Source organism: Pangasianodon hypophthalmus, chromosome 8, assembly GCF_027358585.1.
Source record: "Pangasianodon hypophthalmus isolate fPanHyp1 chromosome 8, fPanHyp1.pri, whole genome shotgun sequence".
Lineage (NCBI taxonomy): Eukaryota > Metazoa > Chordata > Actinopteri > Siluriformes > Pangasiidae > Pangasianodon > Pangasianodon hypophthalmus.
The window spans coordinates 10,610,155-10,633,590 of record NC_069717.1 but is presented as its reverse complement, the minus strand read 5'-3'; the positions used below and the strand labels follow the sequence as shown (position 1 = coordinate 10,633,590).

The window sequence follows — 23,436 nt, the reverse complement described above, 5'->3', positions numbered from 1 at the left end:
ATCCCTGGCCTTGTGAACTCTCCATCAGATTTGTGGAGTCAAAGCCTCACCTCAGCCCAGAGACAACACAATAAAAACACAAAGTCCATCTGGTTTTGGACATTCAAGTTCATAGTCACAATTACACACATAGTGCAGAATAAAATGGCCACACTGACCCATGACACACACTGCTTATGTAAAACAACTTCTCCTCCATGCCATGTTCCGCATAGTGTACTACTGAGCAGTTTCCCAACATAGTAGATCTGCACTATATACAACACTGAGTAACTATTTCTACATGCTTTTGTAATGTCTAACTAAACCATGTGCCAGGTTTCAGTTTGCTGCCATACTGTATAGGAAGAGGGTCTACAGTTGATATAAAATTAAACAGAATCTACAGTATATGTTTTTCATTATTGTTTAGAAATGAAACATATTTGGAAGTCTGGCCTCAAATAGTTCCCTTTTGGACACAGCTTGGACACTGTAAGAGGTAGAAAGACAATTTTAAATGCTTGGTGCACACTCAAGTATTTAAAATCCAAGAGGAATACTCCAAATGAAAAGAAACTGTCTGGAAGCAAAGGCACATCAATTAAAATGTTCATACAGAAAGTGGTTTAATTATTCAGTTTGTGTATCACAATGAGCCTAATAAAATGTATCCATACATTGTACTTAAAAAAAATGGGTAACTGGTTAGCTGGTTATGTAAGTAGTAAAACATTAGTAGTGAACATTAGCTAGTGTAAAATATATTTTATATGGATCAATTGTGAATTCCAATTAAAATAAACGTAAGGCTATTGAAATCATATGACACAAGTGAAGCCTTAACAATAACATGGCTTGTAAGACTGGAAAATCACAAAACTTTTACTTTTCTTGTCTTTTTTTTTTTTAGATGTAGGCAGTACTGTTACTTTTGCTGTAATGTAATGTAATCAAAATGCAATTCAAGCCCCTCTTTTCAACATCTGAGCCGTTCATTAGTGTGAACGGTAAGACGTGTTTGACTCTCAGCTGTGTGTATGAGGTTTGCACTGCTGCTTGTTGAAGATGTAGGCCCTGTATCCATGTAGGTAGTATATTAGGTGATAAGTGATCATTTATCAGAATTAATGGTGGTAACTGTTCTTAATGTCTTTGCTGAATTAACAATTATTTAAATTGATTGTATAAAATGTAATGTAAATATAAATGTTATTTTGTTAGTTAGAAAGCAGAGTAAGAATTCATTAAACCAATTTTGCCATAGTTAGGCAAAGTAGAACAATCACAGCTAATAATATCACAAATTTTGTCCGGTTTAGTTTAAAAAAAGCAAAGAACCGTTTGGGGGAGGTTGTTGGTTAGCTGACATGATACACTATTTGGCCAAAAGTATGTGGACACCTGACCATCACACCCATATGTGGGTCTTCTCTAAACTGCTGCCACAAAGTTGGAAGCACACAATTGTTTGGAATGTCTATGTATGCTGTAGCATTAAGATTTCCCTTCACTGGAACTAAAGGGGCCCAAACCTGTTTCATCATGTCAGTGCCCCTGTGCACAAAGCCAGGTCCATAAAGACAAGGTTGATGCGGAGGAATTCGAGTGGCCCGAGCCCTGACCTCAACCTCACTGAACATCTCTGAGATGAATTGGAATGCAGACTGCACACCAGACCTTCTCACTTGACATCAGTATCTGACCTCACCGTGGCTGAATGAGCACAAATCCCCACAGCCACATTCCAGACTCTAGTGGAAAGCCTTCCCAGAAGAGTGGAATTTATTATAACAGTAATGGGGGACCTTATATGCTCCTTATATGCTTATATTCTCCTTTATCTGCTTGTTAATGCCCTTGGATTTGGAAATGGGGACATATGGATGTGATAGTCAGATAGTCCACTTACTTTTGGCCATATAGTGTACATAAGTGTCATAATCTGACTCACTGAAAACTCCCATCACTAAAAGAGCAGGGCAACGGGAGGTCACGTGACCGACTTCCTGTTTCAAACGAGCAACTTTGAAACAGCGTCCGCTGCAGCTATGACAACACTGCGTTAAAGATGGGAGGACTGACTCCAGCCAGGAAGCCTTCAAGCTCAAAACCACGACGAAAAGCTCTGAAATGTACTGTAGAACTAAAACTTCATGCTGTAAGTTCACAAATGTGCGAATTGGCATTAATTGAGATCTTTTGCTCAGTTTTCGGTGTTCGTTTGCAGACAGCAGCAAATGCTAGCTGGCTAACGTGGCGTTAGCTGTGTTGCTAAGTAGTCAGAAACACAAAGAGTGGCCAGGTACTCAGTTTAGAATATTGTGTTCATTTTTCAGGGGTCATGTCAAAAAAAAAAAAAAAAAAAAAAAAAAAACATTAATTCCATGTTCAAGTGAGAACAGATCATTTGAAAAAGATAGCTATTAGCTCATTTCTTTTCTCTGCATTTTCTGGTGAAGGTTTCTGTATCTGTAGCTGCTCTAGATGATGACCATGTTACAGCTAATCAGCACTACCATCCCTGATCTATAGCACAGGTTCTCCTGGTCCTGGTCCTGGAGTACTCCCTGTCCTGCACATCTTAGTGCTTCCCTGCTCTAACACACCCACTTCATCTCAGGAATGACTGTTTATTAGCTGATTAGTTGGATCAGATGTGCTGGGAGCCCCAGTCCAAAGACATGCATTGTAGTCTGATTGGCATCTATAATTGTCCGTAGTGTATGAATGGGTGTGTGAGTGTGTGTGATTGTTACCTGTGATGGGCTGACCCCCTGTCCAGGGTGTCCCCCGCCTTGTGCCACGAGTCCCTTGGGATAGGCTCTAGGCTCCCCGTGACCCTGTGTAGGATAAGCGGTACAGAAGATGGATGGATGGATGGATGGATGTGTTGGGAGCAGGGAAACATTAGGACTAGGGGGTTAGAACCTGTGTTCTTATCACATAAATGAGCTTATTGCTTGAATTACACACCAACCTCAAACCTCACTCTCTTTAGATCACTTGTCCAGGGGTCCTGTTACCATCCCATGAGGACATCTACTTGAGCGTCCGGATGATGGGACAATACCACAAAACAAAGTGTGTCTCCTGTGCCTTCCCTCTTCTGCTACATGAAAAGATGGTGTTTACTAAGGTGAGGTGGATGAAATAAATCATCCTGGCTACTAAACGCTGGCAATACCTGAAGATTAATGTTTGCAGTTTGGATGATGTATGTTTAACTGAGATATAGAGCATGTAAGTTCATATGACATACTCTGTATCTACTATTTGTTTCATATTCATTTGATTCACATTAAAGGAAAAGTCTGCCAGCTGTGTGCCGATCTGACTTCACATGAGATCGTTGCCAGCGCAGTTACACTGCATTTATTAGGAGCAAAATTTTAAAAGATCTTAACGGTCAGATTTTTCTATTGTCTCCTAAAAACAAAAAAGCATTAGATTCTTTTATCACTCACCATTTTCCAGAGTCGTTCAATGTCATATTAATGAGAAATCCACTGTAGAAGTAGTAGTAGCAGCACAGTTGTGCCGAGTTATGGCAGAGACTCTACTCAGCTAGTTTTTGATCTACAAGCATGATGGTGTTGGTGGTGGTATTAGCTTGAAAGTTGAAGCTTTGGAACCTGACCTGTTTGAGCAGAGTGTACAGGTGAGAAGGTGAGAGTGCTGGAAAGACTACAGGATTAAAGCGCTGCTGCACAGCTCTCTTTACTTAGAGATGAAGCAAGGGCTAAATCCCACTGGCGCCACTATCAGCAGGTAGTAATACGGCATTATGGGTAATGCAGGAAACCAATACCCAAAGTGAAAATGGACCAACATATCAATGAAATAAGTGTAAACTACAAAAGTTAACTCGGAATGTAATCTTAAAACACAAATAAATGAGGCAGGCCACTGAATTCGAACTAAATGATTTCTTTCTGTCACTCTGTCTCTCCATCTCTCTCTTCATCAGACCTTCTCAGGAGCATTTGACCCTGGTGATATAGCTGATCATCTGGAGAGTAAGAGGCCCACCACCACCACACACACACACACACACACACACACACACTTCTTTCTCTCGTATACACCAGATCAATAAACTAATAAACACTCATACACGCTTTTGTTTTCTCTTTAGATGATGCAACCTGTTTGGAGCTCATCCAGCTTGTTCCACCAGGTAGGGATCATCTGCTTCCAGATTGACGGCTGCACATCAGAATTGTAGCTTAATCCTGACTTTAGATTGACTGCTTAACTTGAAGCATCCAGGGCTTTGTTGCTGTGATACAGTGTGTTGTTTTTTCCTTTTTTTTTTTTTTTTAAAATACAGTTAATTTGATTAAGAAAGCAATCCTGCATATGCAACATCAGTCTTGATGTTAACTGCCTTGAATATTGGGTTTACTGTAAGTAATCATCAGTGGGATTTGTGTCATATTAGCATTAACGAATTTGATGATGATGATGCCTGTAACTGAGCTTTTGACATTATGGTGTCTTTCCCTGCACTGAAAACAGTGTGAAAGGTGTCAGGCATTTTGAGTTAGTTAAAATTCTACCTTTCTGAAGCTATGTTGACAGTACCCTTATCCAAAAATAAAAAAAAAATTGGTGTAAACAAGTTAGCATGAAAGGTTTTCGCCTGCTCTAGCTTCAGTAAAAAAAAAAAAAACTATCATGAAAGCACTTCTTCTACTAAGGTGGAAACTGTATCTCTCTCTTGACTGATGACACAGAGGGTGAAATTCTGGCCACATTTGAGGAGAACACCAGAGACTTCCTTTATCCAGGCCTAAGCCTGATTCCCCAAACCCCAGGTTCAGAGAGAGAAGTTCTCATGAAGAAATCTGCCTCGTTCCCGGTGTGTATCTCATCCACTCATTGTGCTGTGATATTTCTGACGTATCGTAAAAAAGCCAGTGCCATTTTCCTGCTATTTGCTTCAGGAACATAGATTGTTTGGGTAAATTGATCTGCCAAGAGTGTCATTATCTTCCTCTGCCAACTGTCTTTTCATGATTTTTTAAAGTTTCTGATTTTCTTTCTTTCTGTCTTTGCTTCTTTTCTTTTTTCATCTCATTCCCTCAGGGGATTTCACCCAAAGTGGAATTTTCAACCATGTCTGTTATTGAGGAGTGTGATATGAAAAGTAGCCAGGCAGCTGTCTCAGTGAGTTGTGTTTCCTTCTTCATCTTGTATTCCTCTAATAAAATGGACAATATCACAATTAATGGAATTAACAAGGAGTTGTTTACTTATGCTAACATGTCCCAGATTGTTTCATTCCTCTTACCATGACAATTTGCCAACAATTACAGTTTGTTCTTTATTTAAGGACATCGTGAGACAAAAGAGCAGCTTGTTATGTTACTGAGAAACTGAAAAGCAGAGGTCCTCTGTCCTGTAAACTCTTGTGTGGTGGAAAACTTACTGCTCTTGGGCCAATTCCCAAACACAAGCCAGCTCTCCACTATCGTATAATAGCAACCTGTTGGGCAGGGTGAAGGCTATTACGTGTTTCCTAAGAGACACATGAAGCCAGCCAGCCGCATCTTTTTTGATCTGCTGCTCATGCTGCCTCACAGGGCAATGTAACACACTTGGAGAAAAGCACTATCTGCTTTCTTCCGCATACATGAGATTATTTATTTCTGTAAAACTGCTTTGTGACATTGTTCATTGTTAAATGCACTATATGCATAAAATTTAAATTGACGGACGCCCACAGTTGGCTAGTGTCACTGTGAATGGCAAGGGAGAGTGTATGCCATCCATCGCACCCAGCAAGCATGACTCCTAGCCATGGATGGCTGTGGCATCATCGGGAGTCAAATTCGTGATCTCCGGACTTCTCCTTTCTGTTGCTTTCACTCAGAAGCCCAGTGCCTAATAATCTTGTTCATACTTGACCCACAGGGTAATATTTGCTGGCTCCTGTTATAGAGACTTTTGTCAAGATAAACCTAATATTGTAACAATTAAGCCCATCTACATTGCAGCAAAGAAATACATGTCTTCATATTTGTAAAAAAAAAAAAATGTATTTGTTGTTTTTACAAGGCTGGAAACCAGGTAAATAACAGGTAACCTTGAAAAGAATATGTCATATTCTGGTGATATTTATAGTCATTATTGTAAACCTCTTCGATTTAACATGCAATGCTAAAAGAGAGAAAAGAGAAAAGTGGCTTTTAAAAGACATTTACAGAATTATATGGTGACACACATAGAATAGCCCTGTCAATCAACTAATTATGTGCGCCTATATATATATTTCATCTCTTTGGCTCCTGACATCCCAATGGTTTTGAAAGCACTTTTAAGGATGGGCTTTTCCTGTGAAGATAATTACAGAGAACTGCATTGATGGGACTGATGTATGGCCCCTTAAACTCTCCATTGTATTTGTTATGTTTTATAAAGTGGTCAGAATTCTCCTTTAGGTTTTTAGTGGCAGTGTCCCCTGAAAGGCATCTTGAACACAGCAGTATAAAATGTACATTTTAATGTCTCAAATGGAAAAAATATGGTATATCTTTCAGATTCATGTTGTGTTTATGATGCTATTAGTATCTCTCGTTGTAGTGGGTTGTAATACGTGTATCCTTGAGCAGTGTTTTTGAGAGATGGCATCACAGTGTAGTGCTTAACCATTTTTTTTTTTCGGCACCACCAGAAAAAATGTTTGGGTTCATGTCTTGAATACTGGAGAATACAGAGACGAATTGCAATGTACATGTAATAGATATGAATGGATTGGCTGGCAGGAATTTCTTGCTACTATGAATAGGGACTGATGTTTTTTTCTTCAAGTTTTTGACGAGCTTTTTAATTTATTTTTTTTACACTGACTCCTCTCACGCCGCTCTTCTCTAGACTGTGATTATAACAGGCACCTATTCTCTTTTCCTGTCCATTAAATTCCCTTGTCTACTCCAGTTCTACTGTTGTCATGTTCTCTGGATCTATTTATGTGCAAGTGTTCCTTTTGTAGATGCTTCTGGTTTGGACTTGAAATGGCATGCTCGTAAATGGGCTTTTTCTGCGATTTGCATGCGGTTCATTTGAACAGAGCTTGTTTCTGCTTTAATAAGCTACTCTTGGTGCTGGCTTTGTTGTTTCAAGGACATCCGGCTTTATCTTCTGTTACCAACACCAGCAAAGCCACTAATCACATCAGACAAGCACGACTCGCACTTTAAAACGAGCTCTTTGTGCCTCCACCAACAGAAGAGAAACGAAACAAGAAAGAACGAAAGGAGAATACAGCTCCTATTCCTATGTGGGGGGAAAAGGCGACTTTAATTCCATTAGATCTGTTCTCTTCAAATAGCAATCTCTGTCAGGATTTATTTTTTCTCTGCTTTTTAAAAATGACTTAATATGCCAGGATGTTCCAATTAGCATTTAAATTATCTTTGTTTCTTTTTTTTAGCATCCATGTAATGCCATTATCATATTAGTCTGAAACCGACCATCAAATGCAATTAACATTTTTAAAAACGTATTTATCTAAGCAGCGCCCACAGGAACCCAGTTATTGGAGCTCAGAATTATGTTAGCTGAGATTAAAGTTATTGAAGTAATTTTCCTGCAAAGGTGAGATTGGAACCAAGAGAAGGTTTACATTAGGCTACATGTGTTTGGATTGAGCTGGATGTTGTGTTTTGGCGTTTTATCAACATGTAATTTGTAGAAGTGTCAGACAGCTCTCTCAGGGAATATTGCAAAACAAGAAAATGTATTTCTCTTTGGCTTTTAAATGACAAATTTCAGCATTCAAGTTACATAGTCAGTGTAATGGAGTGTTACTGTAAGGAATGAAACACAGTGTGGTATGCTATTAAAATAGAAAATAATCAATGCCAGGATGGTGTGATGCCATTACCACGTTGAAGTTGATTATTTTCCTATAACAGCGTATCTCAAAGAGCTTTATTCCTCTCATTCCACAGCAATTTGCCAAAGACTGTATCACAATTAAAAACTGTAAAAATATTTTGTAATGTGAATTCCTGTTATCTCTTACATTATAGCAGCTATAAACAGTTGGTTCCTTACCAGGGTCTTTTGTTTCTCTCTCTTGAAGTTAATAAGACAAAAATAATTGCAGCTTGTCATGTTACAGAGTATCTAGAAAACACAAAGTGCCCTGTCCTGAAGACTCGCCCTTTCTTACACTCACACTGAAGACTCCTTCCATAAACCTTACATAAACACCTACTTACAGAACGCTTCACCATTTCAATGATTATGCATTTTTCTTTGTTAAATAACATGCTTTTATTACATTTATTAGTAAACCATAAACCATTAGTCACCATACAAGAGTTAATATAGAAACGACAATGTATTAGAACGAGTCCATTAATATAAACCAGTGATTTAAATTTCAGCCAGAAATGTCAGAGCTGCTGTTATAGAAAATTAATCAACACCTTCTGACTAATCAGATTTGAGAATTTAACACTGCTGTGGTATAAAATGTATCAGCCTTAGACTACGAGTACAGTTGGTCTTGAAATATTGCAAAATTAATATTTTTCTTTTTGTTTCTAGTCACGTGGAGCTTCAGCCTCTAAGGCCTGTCATGTAAGACCAAGAAAGTCAAAGCCAAGTGCAGCAGAACCATGTGGCTACCAGAGGCCTACAGTAGCATCACAGAGCCGCTGCCCATCACCATACACTCACCGTAGGATGTGCCAACTCACTGACGATGCCACACAGCGCCTCCGCCACCTCCAGCTCGGACCCTACACCTTTAAGAAAGACACGGCGCCTCAGCCGCCTTTTGTGGTGAGGAATAGAGGCTATTCTTCCACAGCACTTTAGTTTTTGGAAAGTTAATGTCAGAATGTTTGCCTTTTTTCTAACCTTTATCCAGTGTTTAATGCACTTTTGTACTTATAGAGACACTTATGCAGCACTAAGTTTTTCATTGCCTGTTGTAACCTTAATTATGTGTTGGACTCAATTTATTTTTGGATTGTAACTTATTATTAATCTGTCAAAGGTTTAAAGAGAAGTGCTGCTGAGTAATTTAAATTGCGGTCTCAAGCACGTCTTCGGCTCAGTCCGCCAGCCTCTTTTATGAGTAAAGTGCAGGAAAAACTCCCCTCCTGTTTCCTTCAGAGTGTTTTCACTACACAAACAAGTCCTGAGGTGTAAATATCAAAGCTGTCATGCTACGAAAGGCGAGATTCAGATCTAAGACATGTCATATCAACATGGCATTTTCCATTCTTGAACCTTTGAAAATAAAGTGCCTAGGATTTTCTGAGTAAGTCCTGGGGCAACAATTAACCTAAGTAACTTAAGAGTCAATCCATGATTAATAAAAAAAAAAGGAATATTTAACAATTGTGTGTTTTTTAAGTCAGAATACTTGTTTATATAAAAGTCTGAATCATCACATGGCTGTTTAATTGCAGTATCACTGCCAGGTAAAATGGCACAGAGGCACGTGAAATGAGTCAGCTGGATGAAAAGAACTCACTCTGTTTCTGAGAGTTTTTCTCCTTGCATTAACCTTTCCAAAGAAGTCAATCATTCTTAAATGAAGGGCAAATTCAGCTGAATAAATAATTCCACTGTCAGTTTTTTTTGTGCTCTTGTGCTAAACGTCTAGAGCTTGCTTGTCTTGTTAAGAAGTGAAGGAAATTGCATTCTGTGTTTGCAGGTTCCTTGTAGTCCCAACTCTTCACTAATTGAATCTCCAACAACATCTCCAGCTCTACAGTCTTCACCTAAAAGAAACTCCTTCCACCAGACATCTGTGAGTTTCACACACAGCGTTGAACAGTTCCTCTACTACAACATGGCATTTGTGCAATGGTTTTAAAGCACTTTATTTTTATACATTATGGCATTCAAGGACTGAGAAGAAAGGTTTTTTTCTAGGCTCTTAAGGAGCAATATTACCGTTGTTGGTCATAAAGGTTTGATTTTGTTTTTTATCTGCTGCTCTTTATGGAAGTTTCACATCAAACCCCTTTGAGTAAGTTACAAATAATCAATTAACCAATTAAAGCACAGAGTAATTCTATCGGTTAATGAAACTCTTCATTCTTTCAGGTAAGAGGTCATTCTGTGAGTGTGTGTCCTGTATCTCCTGGGGGGAAGTCCACACCGTTCCTCAGCAGTCCCTCTCACAGAAGAAACCCTGCTTATCAGTCCACCCCTGTGTCCAGCAGCCGCAGGGACCAGAGTCCACTGCTCAGCCGCTCCACGCTCAGAGAAAGGTGAGAGGAAAGTCAGCTTCACACACAAACTGAACTCCAGGTTTTCTAAACTCTCCTCAGGACTGAATCAGGGACATTACTTTTTCAATTCACAGCACAATACTCTGCTTTTAGTCTTCATAATAATCTGTAATAGTTTTGATTGATTTACAGATGTACAAACTGCACAGAAGAGTTGATTATTAGCTTACTCATTAGTTTATTTTATTACGATCCCATTCATTTGTTTTGCCATAATATATATCTCAGTTTTTTTTTATACTTTACTTTTATCTATCTTTAGGCTGCATACAGATCAGATATACTGAATGGTCGACCCTACAGTGTCTCCTGTGAATTTCAAATGATGTGCTATTGACGAAATGTGGAGCTTAAAAAGCACAAATAGAACGATCTATATTGTAATCTTGGCCCATATGTGAGATGCATCTACTCCTCCACCTTCAAATGATGAAATCTGATGTCCGCTTGTGTTTGTTCATTACTTAAAAGAAAAAGACAAATATTCCTGAGAAAAAAGGGGGAAAGGGTATTGATTGTATTTCAGCGAGATCTAATGCTTCTGACCCGACGCACAGTTTAATAAATTCTGAGAGACCCTTGTCATTGATCTGAACAACAGCCTGCTAAACCGTCAAATGTTTGTTTGCTTGCCTGTCTCTACCGCTTTTTTTAATCCTGCAGAGACAGGAGCAAACATTTTAAATCAATAGACAATTTTAAACTGGAGAGTAAATTGTAGAGTAAATATTAGGAAATGTATGATACTTTTGTCTAGATTGAAAGCATGACCAGAGTCGGAAGGCTGCAGATTAAGGCTGGCTCGGCAGATTCAGACAATAAGAGAGCGAGCACGTCTTTTGGACGTCTTTGATGGGAAATGAAACGATGCTTTGTGAAGTTCAGTCTGTCCTCACTGCAGCAGTTGGCTTCTCGTGTGCTAATCATTTGGCCGAGCTAACCGTCTGAAGCACAGCCATATTAGGTTCATTAACCACAACCTCTCATCTGTACCACCTCTCCCACAAGCCTTTCTTTCTTTCTTTCTTTCTATTTTTTATATTTCTGTCTTGTCTGTCTTGTCTTTTGATCTTTCTTTGGCTTTATTTCTTTCTATATTTTTTCTTTCTGTTTTTCTTCTTGGTTTTTCTTTGTTCAACTTCTGTCTTTCTGTCTGTTAATATTTTTTCTCTTCAATTTCTATCGCTATTCATTCTGTCTGTCTGTTGATCTTTCTTTCTTTCTTTCTGTTTTTCTTTGTGTCATTCTTTCTTTTTATCGTTCTGTCTCTTTCTGTCTGTTTGTTGGTTTTTCTTTCTTTCTTTCTTTCTTTCTAAACAAACAGTTAGTGTTTTTGACCTACATTCTCCAGATGCAGAATCGGGTCTCTGATTGTTCCCATGTTTCCCTATTAGAAAGGGTTCTATGTAGCAACCTTTTTTGGGAGCTCAGAATCGTTAAATATTCAGCGACCCCTCAAAACATCATTACAAATCCCTTTTCTAAGAGTGCAGCTCCTACCATAAAAACAATCCTTTACAAAGCATGACAATTTCAGATGTTTGTTAGTAGCTACAAATGAAGTTTGTTTTATTCATTTATACTTTGATACGATCTCAGAAGTGGGACATTATGCATTTTAGAATATTATCTCTCACCCTCTTATGCATACTGTTTTTAAGGTATGAAAGTTTCTAATGTTGCTCAGTCAACTGATTTATTTTTTTATTTTTTATTTTTTTGTGCATGTGTACTTTCTTTATAGGTCGTTACTGAGTTAGGCTTAGTGTTGCAGATGTGCTTTGTGTTGTGTGTTTAAGAATTTTGCCCCACTCTAAGGGACACAGCACAGACTAGTGTTCTAAAATGGTATTGCATTATAGCCACAAAGGAGAGTGGACACTGAGAGAATTACTTGCACTGATATCTTTAAAATTAATCTAGTATTCACTGCTCTTCAGAACTAAATTTGGTATTACCCTTTAAAAAAAGACCTGAATAAATTATTTTCAGTACTCAATATTACTTGGAAAAGAATCCTTCCCCCTCACCCGCTCACCCCCAGCACCCCACCCCACCCCCGACCCCCCATTTTGTGCAAACATTGTGCTAAATCATTCTGACTCATTCTGCTTCCCTGGGTGTGAGGACTAAAAATTCAGTGTGTCTTTTCTATGCAGGTTTCAGAGCCCATCCAGTCCCTCACAATGCCAAGAGATCCACAGACGAGTTCAGAAGATTTTACGCACTCATGCCACTCCCCGCAAACTCTCCTTTGTAAGTATCACATAAGATGTTACAGAGATGCTTAACTGTTGTGTGTTTACCATGGCAGTATAACTGAAAGCAGAAAGCTTCTTTTTTATGATTCATTAAATAAAGTAATTGCCTAAATAATTTTCATTTACTTAAGAATATGACCATTTTATTAACAGCTGGAATAGTGAATGTGCCTCATTATGGAAGATTTTTCTGTCTAAATGAAATAATTAATACCTAATTAAATAAACCAGTGACTTTTAAATTTCATCAAATAATTAAATGATGGAAGAACAATGACATTTTCCTCACAAATGAATGTAGTAATTGTCTAATACACTCATGGAAGTATTCATGCTTTTATACTCAGAATCTCCTGTATGGCTCGAGAAGTGTTGTTAAAATACCTCCCACATTCCAGTCACTGCAACACATTGGTGGCAAAATCAAAGCAAAGACGTGCTAATTATTCTGAAACCCCTCCAAATCCTCCTTTATTTTAAGAAACATAATGTGATGTGTGTGTGTGTGTGTGTGTGTGGGCGTGCGTGCGTGTGTGTGTTTGTGTGTTCATTGGGAAAGGACTCTGCAGCTGGAATATTGTCTTTATAATATACTGCAGTTGCCAAGCTGAGCAAGTGAATATATGTAATGCACTCCAAACTAAAAAGAGGAAATGAGGAGGATTTATTTTAAAAAAGACTTACTTTGTCAGGCCTGCGTGGTGTGATTGTGAAATGTGAAACAGCTTATAATTTTTTAATTTAATTACCAGACTTTTTCAGATAGTAATCCTGTTTACCACTGAAAAGGTAAAAAGGCAGCACAACACTGTGGAAGGGTATTTGTATTATATTATATTCTCTCTCTCTCTTTCTCTCTTTCTCTCTTTCTGTGTGTGTGTGTGTGTGTGCGCGCAGGAGGAGCAGAGTGAAGAAGGAGAATCTGGTCCCTCCTGCCATGAATCACTGCGTCACAGCCAGCTACAAGCAGACAGGTGCATGCAGCCATCACTCAAAATACTTAACCAAGATTTAAATTCAGTACATTTAACACACTGCCAAATGGTTCATGTTAGCTATACAAGAACGTTAGTGTGTTAGCTATACAAGAAACATAAAGAGATTTCGATTAAATATACATATATACACACTCATATATTTAGGCCCAGTCCATCATATTTCTGAGAATATATTAAAATAAATGAAAAGCGAAATCATGTTAATGATTAATTGCAAAGAAAACTTTTAATAAAAACTTTAATTAAATTACTATAGAATTCAGCATATATAATAGTGATGGCACCGATCCAGATGGCCCATAAGACCAAAAAGTGGTGGATGTATCTGATCAGGTAACAAATTGAAAAATTGATATTCAATAAAAATTCGAATTTCAAGCAAAGACATGGTGACACAGAGATCTGGACTGATATTGATCTCAGTGCAGAATTGTTCATGTTCACATTTAAATGCAGCAAATACAACATTCCGTATTAGCCTTAACATTGCAATGCCTCCATATGTCTACACCACCATCCTGATTAATGTTTAAGTATAGCGAAATACTGAGGACAAATTGTTTTTGGAAGAATATAATGAGCTCTTAGTTATTAGTGTGATTAATGCTTCTGAGATTTACTTTTTCAGTATCACAGTGATGCTTCATCAAAATGCAGCTCAAAAAAACTTGAGGGTCACAGAGTGGCCTAGATGGTTTAATGTAGAAGACCATTTGGTGTCTGATCTAAAGATTTGTGTAGAACAATAGCCAAAGAACCTGGAAAAGCCTGACCAATAGAATTCTTCTGATTTTTTTTTTTGTTGTTGTTGTTGTTGTTTTGTTTGTTTGTTTTTTTTGTTTGTCTCATGCTCGCTATCATAAGAAATGAATGAGAAGTCGTCCCATTGATGAAGTTGTGGAAGGAAAGTTGAATACTTCATAAGCACTGTGAACTTTTGGTGAAGCTTGACACATTTATACATTATATGATATTCACACTTATGGGTGAGATATTTATCACCAGTAATTTATCACAGGCACATGCAAAAACTTCTACAGTGGCGTTGTCACTGCATAATTTTGTCAAAGCATAACTTTCCAAAGTGAGAAGCCAGGCAGAGTTGCACAAACTGAGTTATATTTAATCTTACACTCTCAAACAAAATGGTGCAGCCATAAAAGGACTGAGAGAAGTGCATTACCAACAGTTGGAGAAAGTGAAACTAAGTTTCCTAGCTAAAGATATAAAACTAAGATTACTTTTAATCATTAAAATAATCACATAAATTTCCCTTGCCTTCTTGCATTGGCTGACCTAAGAAAAGAGGAATGAGGAGAAAATGCTAATGTGCACTTACAGTAAAGCAATAAAATAAATGCACTTTGAACAGTAAATATTTATAAATATATTTAGTAAACATGGTCATGCTTTAAAGGAAACACCAGTATATACATATCTGGCACAGGAATGAGCAGAAGTTATGATGCACCAGCGAACAGGCCGATCATAGAAATCTGTGCACTATCACTGTTATAAAAAATATGCATTTGGTTCAATCTCTGCTAATGTTTGTAGAGGTGGGTCTGGGAAACATATTTTATCCATGTATTCTTTTGAGGGTCTTTTGATTCCATAATGTGGCAATCATAAATCTATAACCTAATCCAATACCTAACTGCTTGTCTAAGGTTATATCTTCATCATTGCTGTAAAACACAATTACACTGTTAAATGCAGAATGTAACTTGTGTGCTTCCATGTTGCAGGGTTATTCCTGGAGAGCCATCTGTTCATTTAGATAACGGAACATTCTGGACCAACAAAGCTGCCAAATACACCGGGAAGTCCCACAGAGCAGTGTTTGAGGACAGCCTTGGCAAAATCTACAAGAACCTGTACAGAAAAGCATCAAGTCCCACACACAATGACTCACAAAGCACCTGGACATAGTCACCTATCCAAGATGGCTAGTTTTTATTTATTTATTTCATCATAAGCCAAACTAAAGTTTCTGTGCTAATGTTCTTAACCATGCATAATAATAATGTGTATCCTGGTTATATGTGCCGATTGATTATTTAAGTAAGAAATAAAACAAGGCAGGCATGCTATTATAGCAAGATAATCAACAACAGGATGGTGTGGCTCAATCCAAAATGGAGTTAGTTACCACCCTGAAGTGGATTACCTTCCCATAACAGCATGTCCTTCAGTGTTTTAGTCCTATTTTACCACAGCAATTTGCAAATTATTATAATTATTATTTGTGTTATTAATACAATGACACAGCTCTCGTTTGCTCTCTCTTGAAGTTAAGGCAACTTATGTTACTGAGACACATCCCTCCATCCTCCTGTGACTCTTGGCAGAGCATCTTTACAAAAGTTACACTTGAACTGTTAAAAAGCTCTGACACTGGGGACTCCTTCCATAAATGCTAAATGAACTTCTTACAGAAAGCTTCACCATATCAATAATTACACATGGCATCTATGTGCCATATATCCAGTGTGCAGCCACAAAGCTGATCTTAAATAAGGAACAACACACAACAGATCATGCAATTGTACAAAAATGATCCAGGCCAGCGTGATGTGCTCTGGCCTGATGCGAAGAGGATTATTTTTGTATAACAGCACAGCCTGAGTACCAATGATTACAGTGTTTATTAATGAACAGTGTCACATTTTAATGGTTTATAGTTAATGTCGTCGAGTGTCCACAAGTCGTTAGTCCCTGTTATTACTTACTTAGATTGTTGCTACTCTTTTTTTTCTCTCTCTCAAAAAAAAAAAACACAGCTTGTCATTTTGTTGCCACAAAGTTGGACGTACACAGTTGTATAGCACGGCATTACAAATTCCCTTCACTGGAACCAAGAGGCCCAAGCTTTATAGAAACCTACAATTCATGTTACAGCTGGAACTACTGTAACAATAATGCACACCTTCTGACTAATCAGAGTCGAGAATTCAACCATGTTGAATGACCTTCACCAGTGCTGTGGTACAATCATGAACACTGAGGTCCTCTTCCTCTGTGATAATGATGTGAGTGCTGTTTCCAGACAGAAGAAAAACTGAGCCACACAGCAGGCTGGTGTACATGATTTATTGGTGAACAGTCTGTGAGAGGTCTTAAATGAGAACTGTCATGTCGAATCCTCCAAACTGGTGGCACAAGTCAAGCTTCTTCAATCAGGAAAACAAAAACAGACATAAAGCTACTAATGTGTTTAACCTTGCTTAGTTCTGTTTTACAGTTTTTCTTTACACTTTAAAAAGATTCTGTATTACATACATTTTAGTGGAGTATTAAAATGGTAAAACACCCTCAATTAAAATTCATTACATTGAAAAATCTGTCTTACACAATAAAGACTGTACCTAAGCTCACATGAGCTGCAACAATCTTCCTGGTATTTACTAAAATACATGTGTAAAAGGTAAAATGACTGTAGCTTACATCATTTCTTTTTATGAAATTTATGCTTCTTTTTATTCATCTTTCCAGCTGCCGCTGCTGCTTTTTCTGCCATGATCTCTGTATACTTCCTCTTGTTAAAACTGAAAAGGTGAAACAGAGAAAGGTGGTGTTATAACAAAAAAAAAAATTCTAAAATACATAAAAGCATAGTAAAAACAAACGTATGCTTTAAAATTGTGTGTACCACATGTATTAAGAGCTCTAAATTAATTGCATGTGTTTATCGGAGTAGTACGACTAGAAAAACAAAATTTTAAACCTTCTGAACTCTGCATCAGCAAGCAATTCTTCCACAATAGTCCTCTTCCTCTCTTTCTTAGGAATTCGGGAATGGTAGAAGTCTATGGGGTTATCAACCACCGTTCCAACCTGCAGAAGAGCACATTAAAAAGAAATTTGTCAAAATTCCCTCAACCAAGTACACACCAAGTCTGATAAAGTTACAAGGCTTTGTACACTATTACAGGAAAAAATAAAAATGCATGAAGAAAAAAACTGCAGTTTCCCTACACATTTATTACTTTAGGAAATCTATTAAGCGTAATAGATTAGGAAATCAAAAGTGCTGGATGAATCCTCACTTGGAAGTATTTGGGAAATCCTGCTCTGTCATTCTTCTTGTAAAAGCGCTTTGGGTCCATGGCTGAACGCATCTGTAGGGCCTTGAGATCATTCTTCAGGTCTTCTGTTAATTCAGGAGCTCTCATGTTGAACCAGCCATCTCCTGTGGTCTTAGCTCTCTCCTCCTGCACATTGTATTAAAAAAAATTCATTACAAAAATCCTTGCTCTGTATCCTTACCTAAAAATACCACAGCACTGGCTGAGGAACACGTTGACTTACCCTGCGCTTTAATTTAGCAGCATGTTTGGATTCCTTGTATGGTGGCACAGTGTCTTTCTTTTCAAAGTCTGCAACAATCACACTCTTCTTCAGCAACTGCAAAAGCAAAATGAGCAATGAGATTTAGAAGAACCAGGCATATCAAATGAAATTAAGCATTTGAAAATCTTCCATTTGAAGCATTTTTAGGCCTACCAGCCTGCATGTTTTCTGAACCTAACATTCACAATAAAATTCTATTCATGAGTTCTGAGTAAGCAAAAAGGCAATTTTTGTAAATATCTGTAACTTAAATGTTTTTAAATTATCCATAATGTGTATTACTAGAAATGTGCATTTGATAGATAAAGGACTTTTTATTATCAGTCAAAAATGCAACTTGCCACTGATTTTAAAAACAATTTGTTGATGGAGAACACAGGTCCATAGAAATGCACAGAAATTACACTCTGTTGCCTGTTTAGGTTCACAAGAGTTGAAATTTTTTACATAACATGCCATGTAATGTGCCATTTTCCAGCACAATGTTAAATGTTATAGAAAAATGTTTTTATGTCAGTAAAGTAAGTTGCATATTACTTAAGAGACACTTTTCAGACAAAAACAATGAAGCCTGCTTTGTTTTGCTGCAAAAATAAGAAGCAAGTGTGACAGTCAAAGTCTCCAGAAGAACTGTGGCTGGTTCTGTAAGATGCTCAGTAACACTTAAAGCTAATTTGCTTATAAAACTACACAAATTGTCACACCAAATATTGACTTTCTTTATTACTGTGTACTGCTTTTTATAGTATTTTTTTTAATGTAGAAACTTTATTTTCATTATTTGTAAGGCATCTTTGCTCTACGGCATTTCTTTGCATGTGCCTAAGACTTTTGCACTGTATTCTGTGTGTGTGTATATGAGAGAGAGAGAGACAGATAAATAGATAGGTAGATAGATGTGTGAGGCTTCAGTCTTTCATGTCAGTGCTGAGGAAAGAAAAGAACAAATCAATCACAGATGTTAGCTTCAATCAACAGGATGCTTACAACGAGCCTTGGCTTGGCACATTTAAGCATGTGCAGAAGTCTATTAACTGAGCACAAAACACATACATTTGACCTAAAACTGATGCCCACCCACAAACACAACTAAGCAACCTAGGTACACATCAAGCAGAGTTTTCTGATAGACGGCGAACAGTCATTAAGCATATCCTTTTGTTTGAAACACTGTATTAGTGCTTCAATCATTCTGCCATAAACATGCAACCAATAAAGTCTGAAGCTTCGTTTTGGCAGACAACCATGTGACTGCTTTTGGAAAATCAATGCAATCTCTGAAACAGATATTTTTTATTATGGAACCAGTGTTATGTTATGGAACCAGAAATGATGGAAAAGTCTATGTATAAGAAAAAAATCAACAGGCAAACCATAAGATGTAACCTATTCTAGAAGTACGCTATGGGATATTGCTATTTTATGCAGCATTATTAAGTGTTGCCATTTGCCTTTAAAAATACCATGCACGTCACCATTGTGAGCAGCAGATGTCAGTAGCGTGCGCTGTGCTGAAAAACTTGAGTAATGAACTGCTTTTCGAAACAGAAGAAACGCTTCATTTTGCCATCACTAGCCACCTATATTCTTAGAAATTAAGGTCTCATCTAGCATCCTAATGGTTCTGTGGTTTGCTTTATCTACTAACAGTTGCTAACTGTTTGCATTAGCAGGGACAAAAATCACTCATAAGCCAGTGTAAGTCTATGGAGAGATGCTTTCCTACTGTGAAGTATTAATGGTCAATGGCCCTCAAGCCTAAATCTTTTCTAATGTAGATGTTAATTTGCATACCAGTCAGGAATGGCACTGTAACAGTGTACTTAACCTATTTAGGTAAGATAATCAGTTAAAGTTAAATACCTCATCTTGATTCTTCTGATCTTTCAGCTTTTTCAGGTTGTCAGAGACAGATTTGGATTTGCTGCCATCGAAGTTGATATATAATCCACCAAGAGTCTTTACTTTCAACCCTGGGTCAATAGAACTGGATAATTCATTCCTGAAAGAAAGAAGAGAAAGAGATTAAGTACACTGCGAGTAAAAAAAAAAAAAAAAGATGTAACTAATTATTTGAAGACACAAAGTTAAATTCATACAGTGCCGGCTTCCTAGTAGTGAAGAGTACTTTTGAGTCTTCATCCTCCTCCTCCTCATCATCTCCCTCCTCGTCAACAAAATCCTCTTCGTCCTCAACAGCTTTGGAGTCCTTGACGTTGTCATCTCCTTCATTCTGTGTAGTATCAATATAGTACTTCTCACTCGGCTGACATCCAGGGCGCGCGTCAATAACAAACAGCCCGTTACCTGAGAGGGAGTCTGGTGCACCGGAGGGACCTGACTGATCCTCAGAACAGCACATTTCATCCTCACTGTCCAAGTCCCCAGCCTCGTCATTGCCTCCATCCACTGAGAGTCCATCATCATCACTCTCCTCATCCTCACTGCTGTCCAGCAAGCTGACACATCCCTTCACAGGCTTGGTCTTCTCAACACTCGTCTTAGACACTTCCGAGCTTGATGAAGGTCCTTCCTCGTTAGTCGTGTCTTCCATCACACCAGGTACTTTTAAATTCTCTTCATGTTTGTCTGGATCAGAGCTTTGCTGGACTTCAGTATCAGGTTCTTCTGCGAGGTCTGACTGATCCTCTTTAGTCCCTGTGACACTCCTTTGGGGCGTCACAGATGTGGAACTTGATTCCTCTTCCATGGCTTGGACTTCCTGCACAGAGATGGGCTCATGTGTTTCCATGGCCTCATCTGCAATCTCCCGACATTTCTCAACATCCTTCTCAGTCGCAGAAGAAATAGCTCGTCTGCTCTCAGGTTTAACCACTTCAGCCTCATCCTCATCAAAAGTTAGAGTAAGATCCCCATTATTGTCCTCAGCAATGGAACATTCTTGATCTGCGGCAATAACTGTTTTATTATTTGCGTCCTCCTCCACCTCCTCTACATCCTCTGTGTCAGACTTTGTTGTGCTTACAGACAGGCAAGGAATATTCTCTGTAGTTTCAGCCTGGTCTTTCTCAGGTTCATTCTCTTCACTGTTCTTTTTGACGCTTTTGGAGACCGATGAAGGAATATTAAGAACATCTAATGCGACCCTGACATGTCTTGATCTAGGAACTCGAACAGCACGGTTGCTACTAGCTGAGCCAGTTCGGCTACTTCGAGGGGTTCCCCTGCCCCGTGTAGAACAAGGACTATCAAGAGAAGTGCACGCAGTCGATACTGATTCAGAATCAGAATCAGCAACCCAACTACGAGTGGTTCTTTTAGGACTCAAGCTAGGACCAGAGTGACATCCCTCAGAGTCATAAGCCTGGACTTCCTCAACAGACTTTGCTTTGACTCTGCGTGCCCTTGTGCTCCTGGGCTCAAAGGCAGCAGAAGCCTCTGCAGTTTCACTTTGCTCCAAGTGGATGGGGATCGGCTCGGTGACCTTCACTCTGCTGCGTGTGGACCTGCGGACAGTGGATCCCTGAGGGCCAGAAACTACAGACGAGCAAGAATCTGCCTCTGAGTGAGCTGCATCTTCAGGAGCAACAGCAGGCTTCCTGCGGCTCCTCGTGATCCTAGTGGACAGAGATGCCACAGAGCTGCAAGACTCAGCCTCAGAGTGCTCATCATCCTGTGAAGTGGTGGACTCTAAAACAGGAACGGGTTTCTTCTGACCTCTTGTGGATCTGCGTGGGGTTTTACCCAATGATGAAGAACTAGATTCAGCTTTAGATGCCTCCTGTTCATCCACGGCTGTAGGTTTCGCTCGGACCGTTGCTCTCCTTCTGCTTTGAGTAGTCAGCTGTATATCTGAGGCCACAGAACAACAAGACTCAGATTCAGACACATCTGCTTCATGTGTGGATTCTGGCTGTTTGTCTGTGGGACGACATTTAGAACTTCTAGTTTCCCTTTTTGGTGAGCTTGCTGTTTCAACTGGAGCCGTGTTCTGCTCTTCTGCTTCATCCTGCTGGGAATCACTGGTCTGTTCGGATTGGGACTGCGTTGTCACTATCACTGTTCTACGTCTTGTACTTCTGATGGTAGATATCTGTTAAAGGGATCAAAACCAAACAATTTCTTATTAACACTGTGTTATAATGACAAGTAGCATTTAAAGCAACCTAATGGGAACAAGCTTGACCAAATCTCATAAAAAAATAAATAAATAAAATCACATGATACACTTCTACAGTCTGATGCGAAGAGCTGCATAGAGCCTCATGCGATTACGTATTGGGGTCCCCTGCACCATTAACAAAACTCTGTATGCACAAAGTAAGATACCGAAGCAGCATACAACTTTTGCTGACTGTAGCCCACATGTTCCCACCTCTCGTCCTGGGGTACACACTGCCCTGAATATTTTAGTGTTTCTCCTGCTCTAACACACCTAATCCAACTAATCAGCCCATTTGACTTGCACTGTGTGTGTTAGAGCAGGATAAACACAATGTACAAGACTCATTATTATGCACAATGCATCATCCTCCCTCTAAGCCAGATATTATTTGGGTGGTGGATCATTCCCAGCAGGGTTGTGTGTGGTGTGTGTGTTGCTGGGGTTTTTAAACACACTAGAATACAGTTCATTTTTTTTCCCCATACACATTTTGTCTTGTAGCCCTTCATCACTGTGGGTTTCTGATCCCAGCACTGCTGTTAGCTGCTTATTTTAGTTTGGTATTTTAGGTTTCTTAACCCAACAGTGACATTGAGAGTTTTAAAACCCCAACCAAACTGCATTGTAAATCTCTCACTGCTACCCTAAGACTGATCCACCACCAAAAGACACCAAGTCAGCAGTGGGTATAATGTAGTCCTTTTGGACTAGTAGATGGGATAGATGAGGGCTGATAAATTGGGCATAGCAACAGATGGGCTACAGTCAGTAACTACACACAGAACGTGTTTAACTGGGCAATGAGTGAATATTCACGTGAAGCAAAGGTTTAACGAAGGAGGATTTATCTACGCACACATTTCATTACAACAGATTTTAATGTTTATTATGCAGCAAATAGACAGCTAGTCATGAAAAGCTAGCTAGCTAGCAGACAGAAAGGTGGCTATTTAATAATCGCGGCTACAGTTCATTTTGCCAGTCTATGAGTCTGCAGAGCAACAACACTTAACGCAAAATTCTAGCATAACTCAGAGCTATGAAAATGAAAAACACACCGGTGTTCCTGCGGCTTCATCGTTTGTGTGTTTCGCTGGGGAACTCACGCGTGTTCCTCTCCTGGTGGCCACCATCTTGCCGCTGAACGTGCTCGCGCACACTTCCGGTTAGATCATGTGAACCTCTGGCACTGAGACTATACCAATCGATTAGCTGAAACATCCACTCCATCCAGACTGTCTTAATCGATGACTAAACTACTGATATTACTTCCGTTTGGTATATCCCCAGACACATAACGATATTTAAAGGAAAACTCCACCCGGGGGGGCGGGGCATAGACGCCTTCATGAAAGCGTCTTCTGTTTGCTCTGTCAGAACATGTAAAGCTCTTCAAAAGCTTCTTTACCACATTGTTGAGTGACTGTAGTCTGAAATTACAGTACAGCAACAAC

At 38.8% G+C, this 23,436-nt stretch overlaps 2 protein-coding genes across 3 annotated transcripts; one reads left to right on the top strand and one right to left on the bottom strand.

The window, feature by feature from the left end:
• The first annotated feature begins 1,982 nt into the window (after positions 1-1,982).
• spata6 (spermatogenesis associated 6) lies at positions 1,983-16,885 on the top strand. 2 transcript variants are annotated; one of them, XM_026919651.3, is made up of 12 exons: positions 1,983-2,140; positions 2,981-3,118; positions 3,950-3,998; positions 4,118-4,159; positions 4,719-4,843; positions 5,071-5,151; positions 8,542-8,778; positions 9,662-9,757; positions 10,057-10,223; positions 12,404-12,500; positions 13,403-13,479; positions 15,252-16,885. In XM_026919651.3, exons 1-12 carry the CDS (start codon positions 2,051-2,053, stop codon positions 15,433-15,435), a joined length of 1,383 nt encoding a protein of 460 aa, XP_026775452.1. In that variant the 5' UTR covers positions 1,983-2,050; the 3' UTR covers positions 15,436-16,885. The 2 variants fall into 2 exon arrangements, with proteins under 2 accessions (XP_026775452.1, XP_026775462.1); XM_026919661.3 differs by lacking the exon at positions 5,071-5,151.
• Positions 16,583-23,200, bottom strand: dnttip2 (deoxynucleotidyltransferase, terminal, interacting protein 2). The gene is made up of 8 exons (XM_026919639.3): positions 23,041-23,200; positions 19,956-21,910; positions 19,720-19,858; positions 17,815-17,910; positions 17,553-17,717; positions 17,231-17,340; positions 16,951-17,051; positions 16,583-16,676 (listed from the first exon to the last, which is right to left on the bottom strand). The coding sequence occupies exons 1-7, from the start codon at positions 23,113-23,115 to the stop codon at positions 16,952-16,954; spliced, it is 2,640 nt and encodes an 879-aa protein (XP_026775440.3). The 5' UTR covers positions 23,116-23,200; the 3' UTR covers positions 16,583-16,676; position 16,951.
• Between the last annotated feature and the right edge of the window lie 236 nt (positions 23,201-23,436).

What these genes read in the sequence shown, in the direction of transcription:
- spata6 (XM_026919651.3), top strand. Translation starts at nt 2,051, where the DNA reads ATGGGAGGACTGACTCCAGCCAGGAAGCCTTCAAGCTCAAAACCACGA. An exon ending in CGCCTCAGCCGCCTTTTGTG is followed by an intron (nt 8,779 to 9,661) that starts GTGAGGAATAGA and finishes CTGTGTTTGCAG; the next exon opens with GTTCCTTGTAGTCCCAACTC. An exon ending in ACTCCTTCCACCAGACATCT is followed by an intron (nt 9,758 to 10,056) that starts GTGAGTTTCACA and finishes TCATTCTTTCAG; the next exon opens with GTAAGAGGTCATTCTGTGAG.
- dnttip2 (XM_026919639.3), bottom strand. Translation starts at nt 23,115, where the DNA reads ATGGTGGCCACCAGGAGAGGAACACGCGTGAGTTCCCCAGCGAAACAC. An exon ending in ATGAAGCCGCAGGAACACCG is followed by an intron (nt 21,911 to 23,040) that starts GTGTGTTTTTCA and finishes TCCCTTTAACAG; the next exon opens with ATATCTACCATCAGAAGTAC. An exon ending in GCTGATGCAGAGTTCAGAAG is followed by an intron (nt 17,052 to 17,230) that starts GTTTAAAATTTT and finishes TCACCTTTTCAG; the next exon opens with TTTTAACAAGAGGAAGTATA.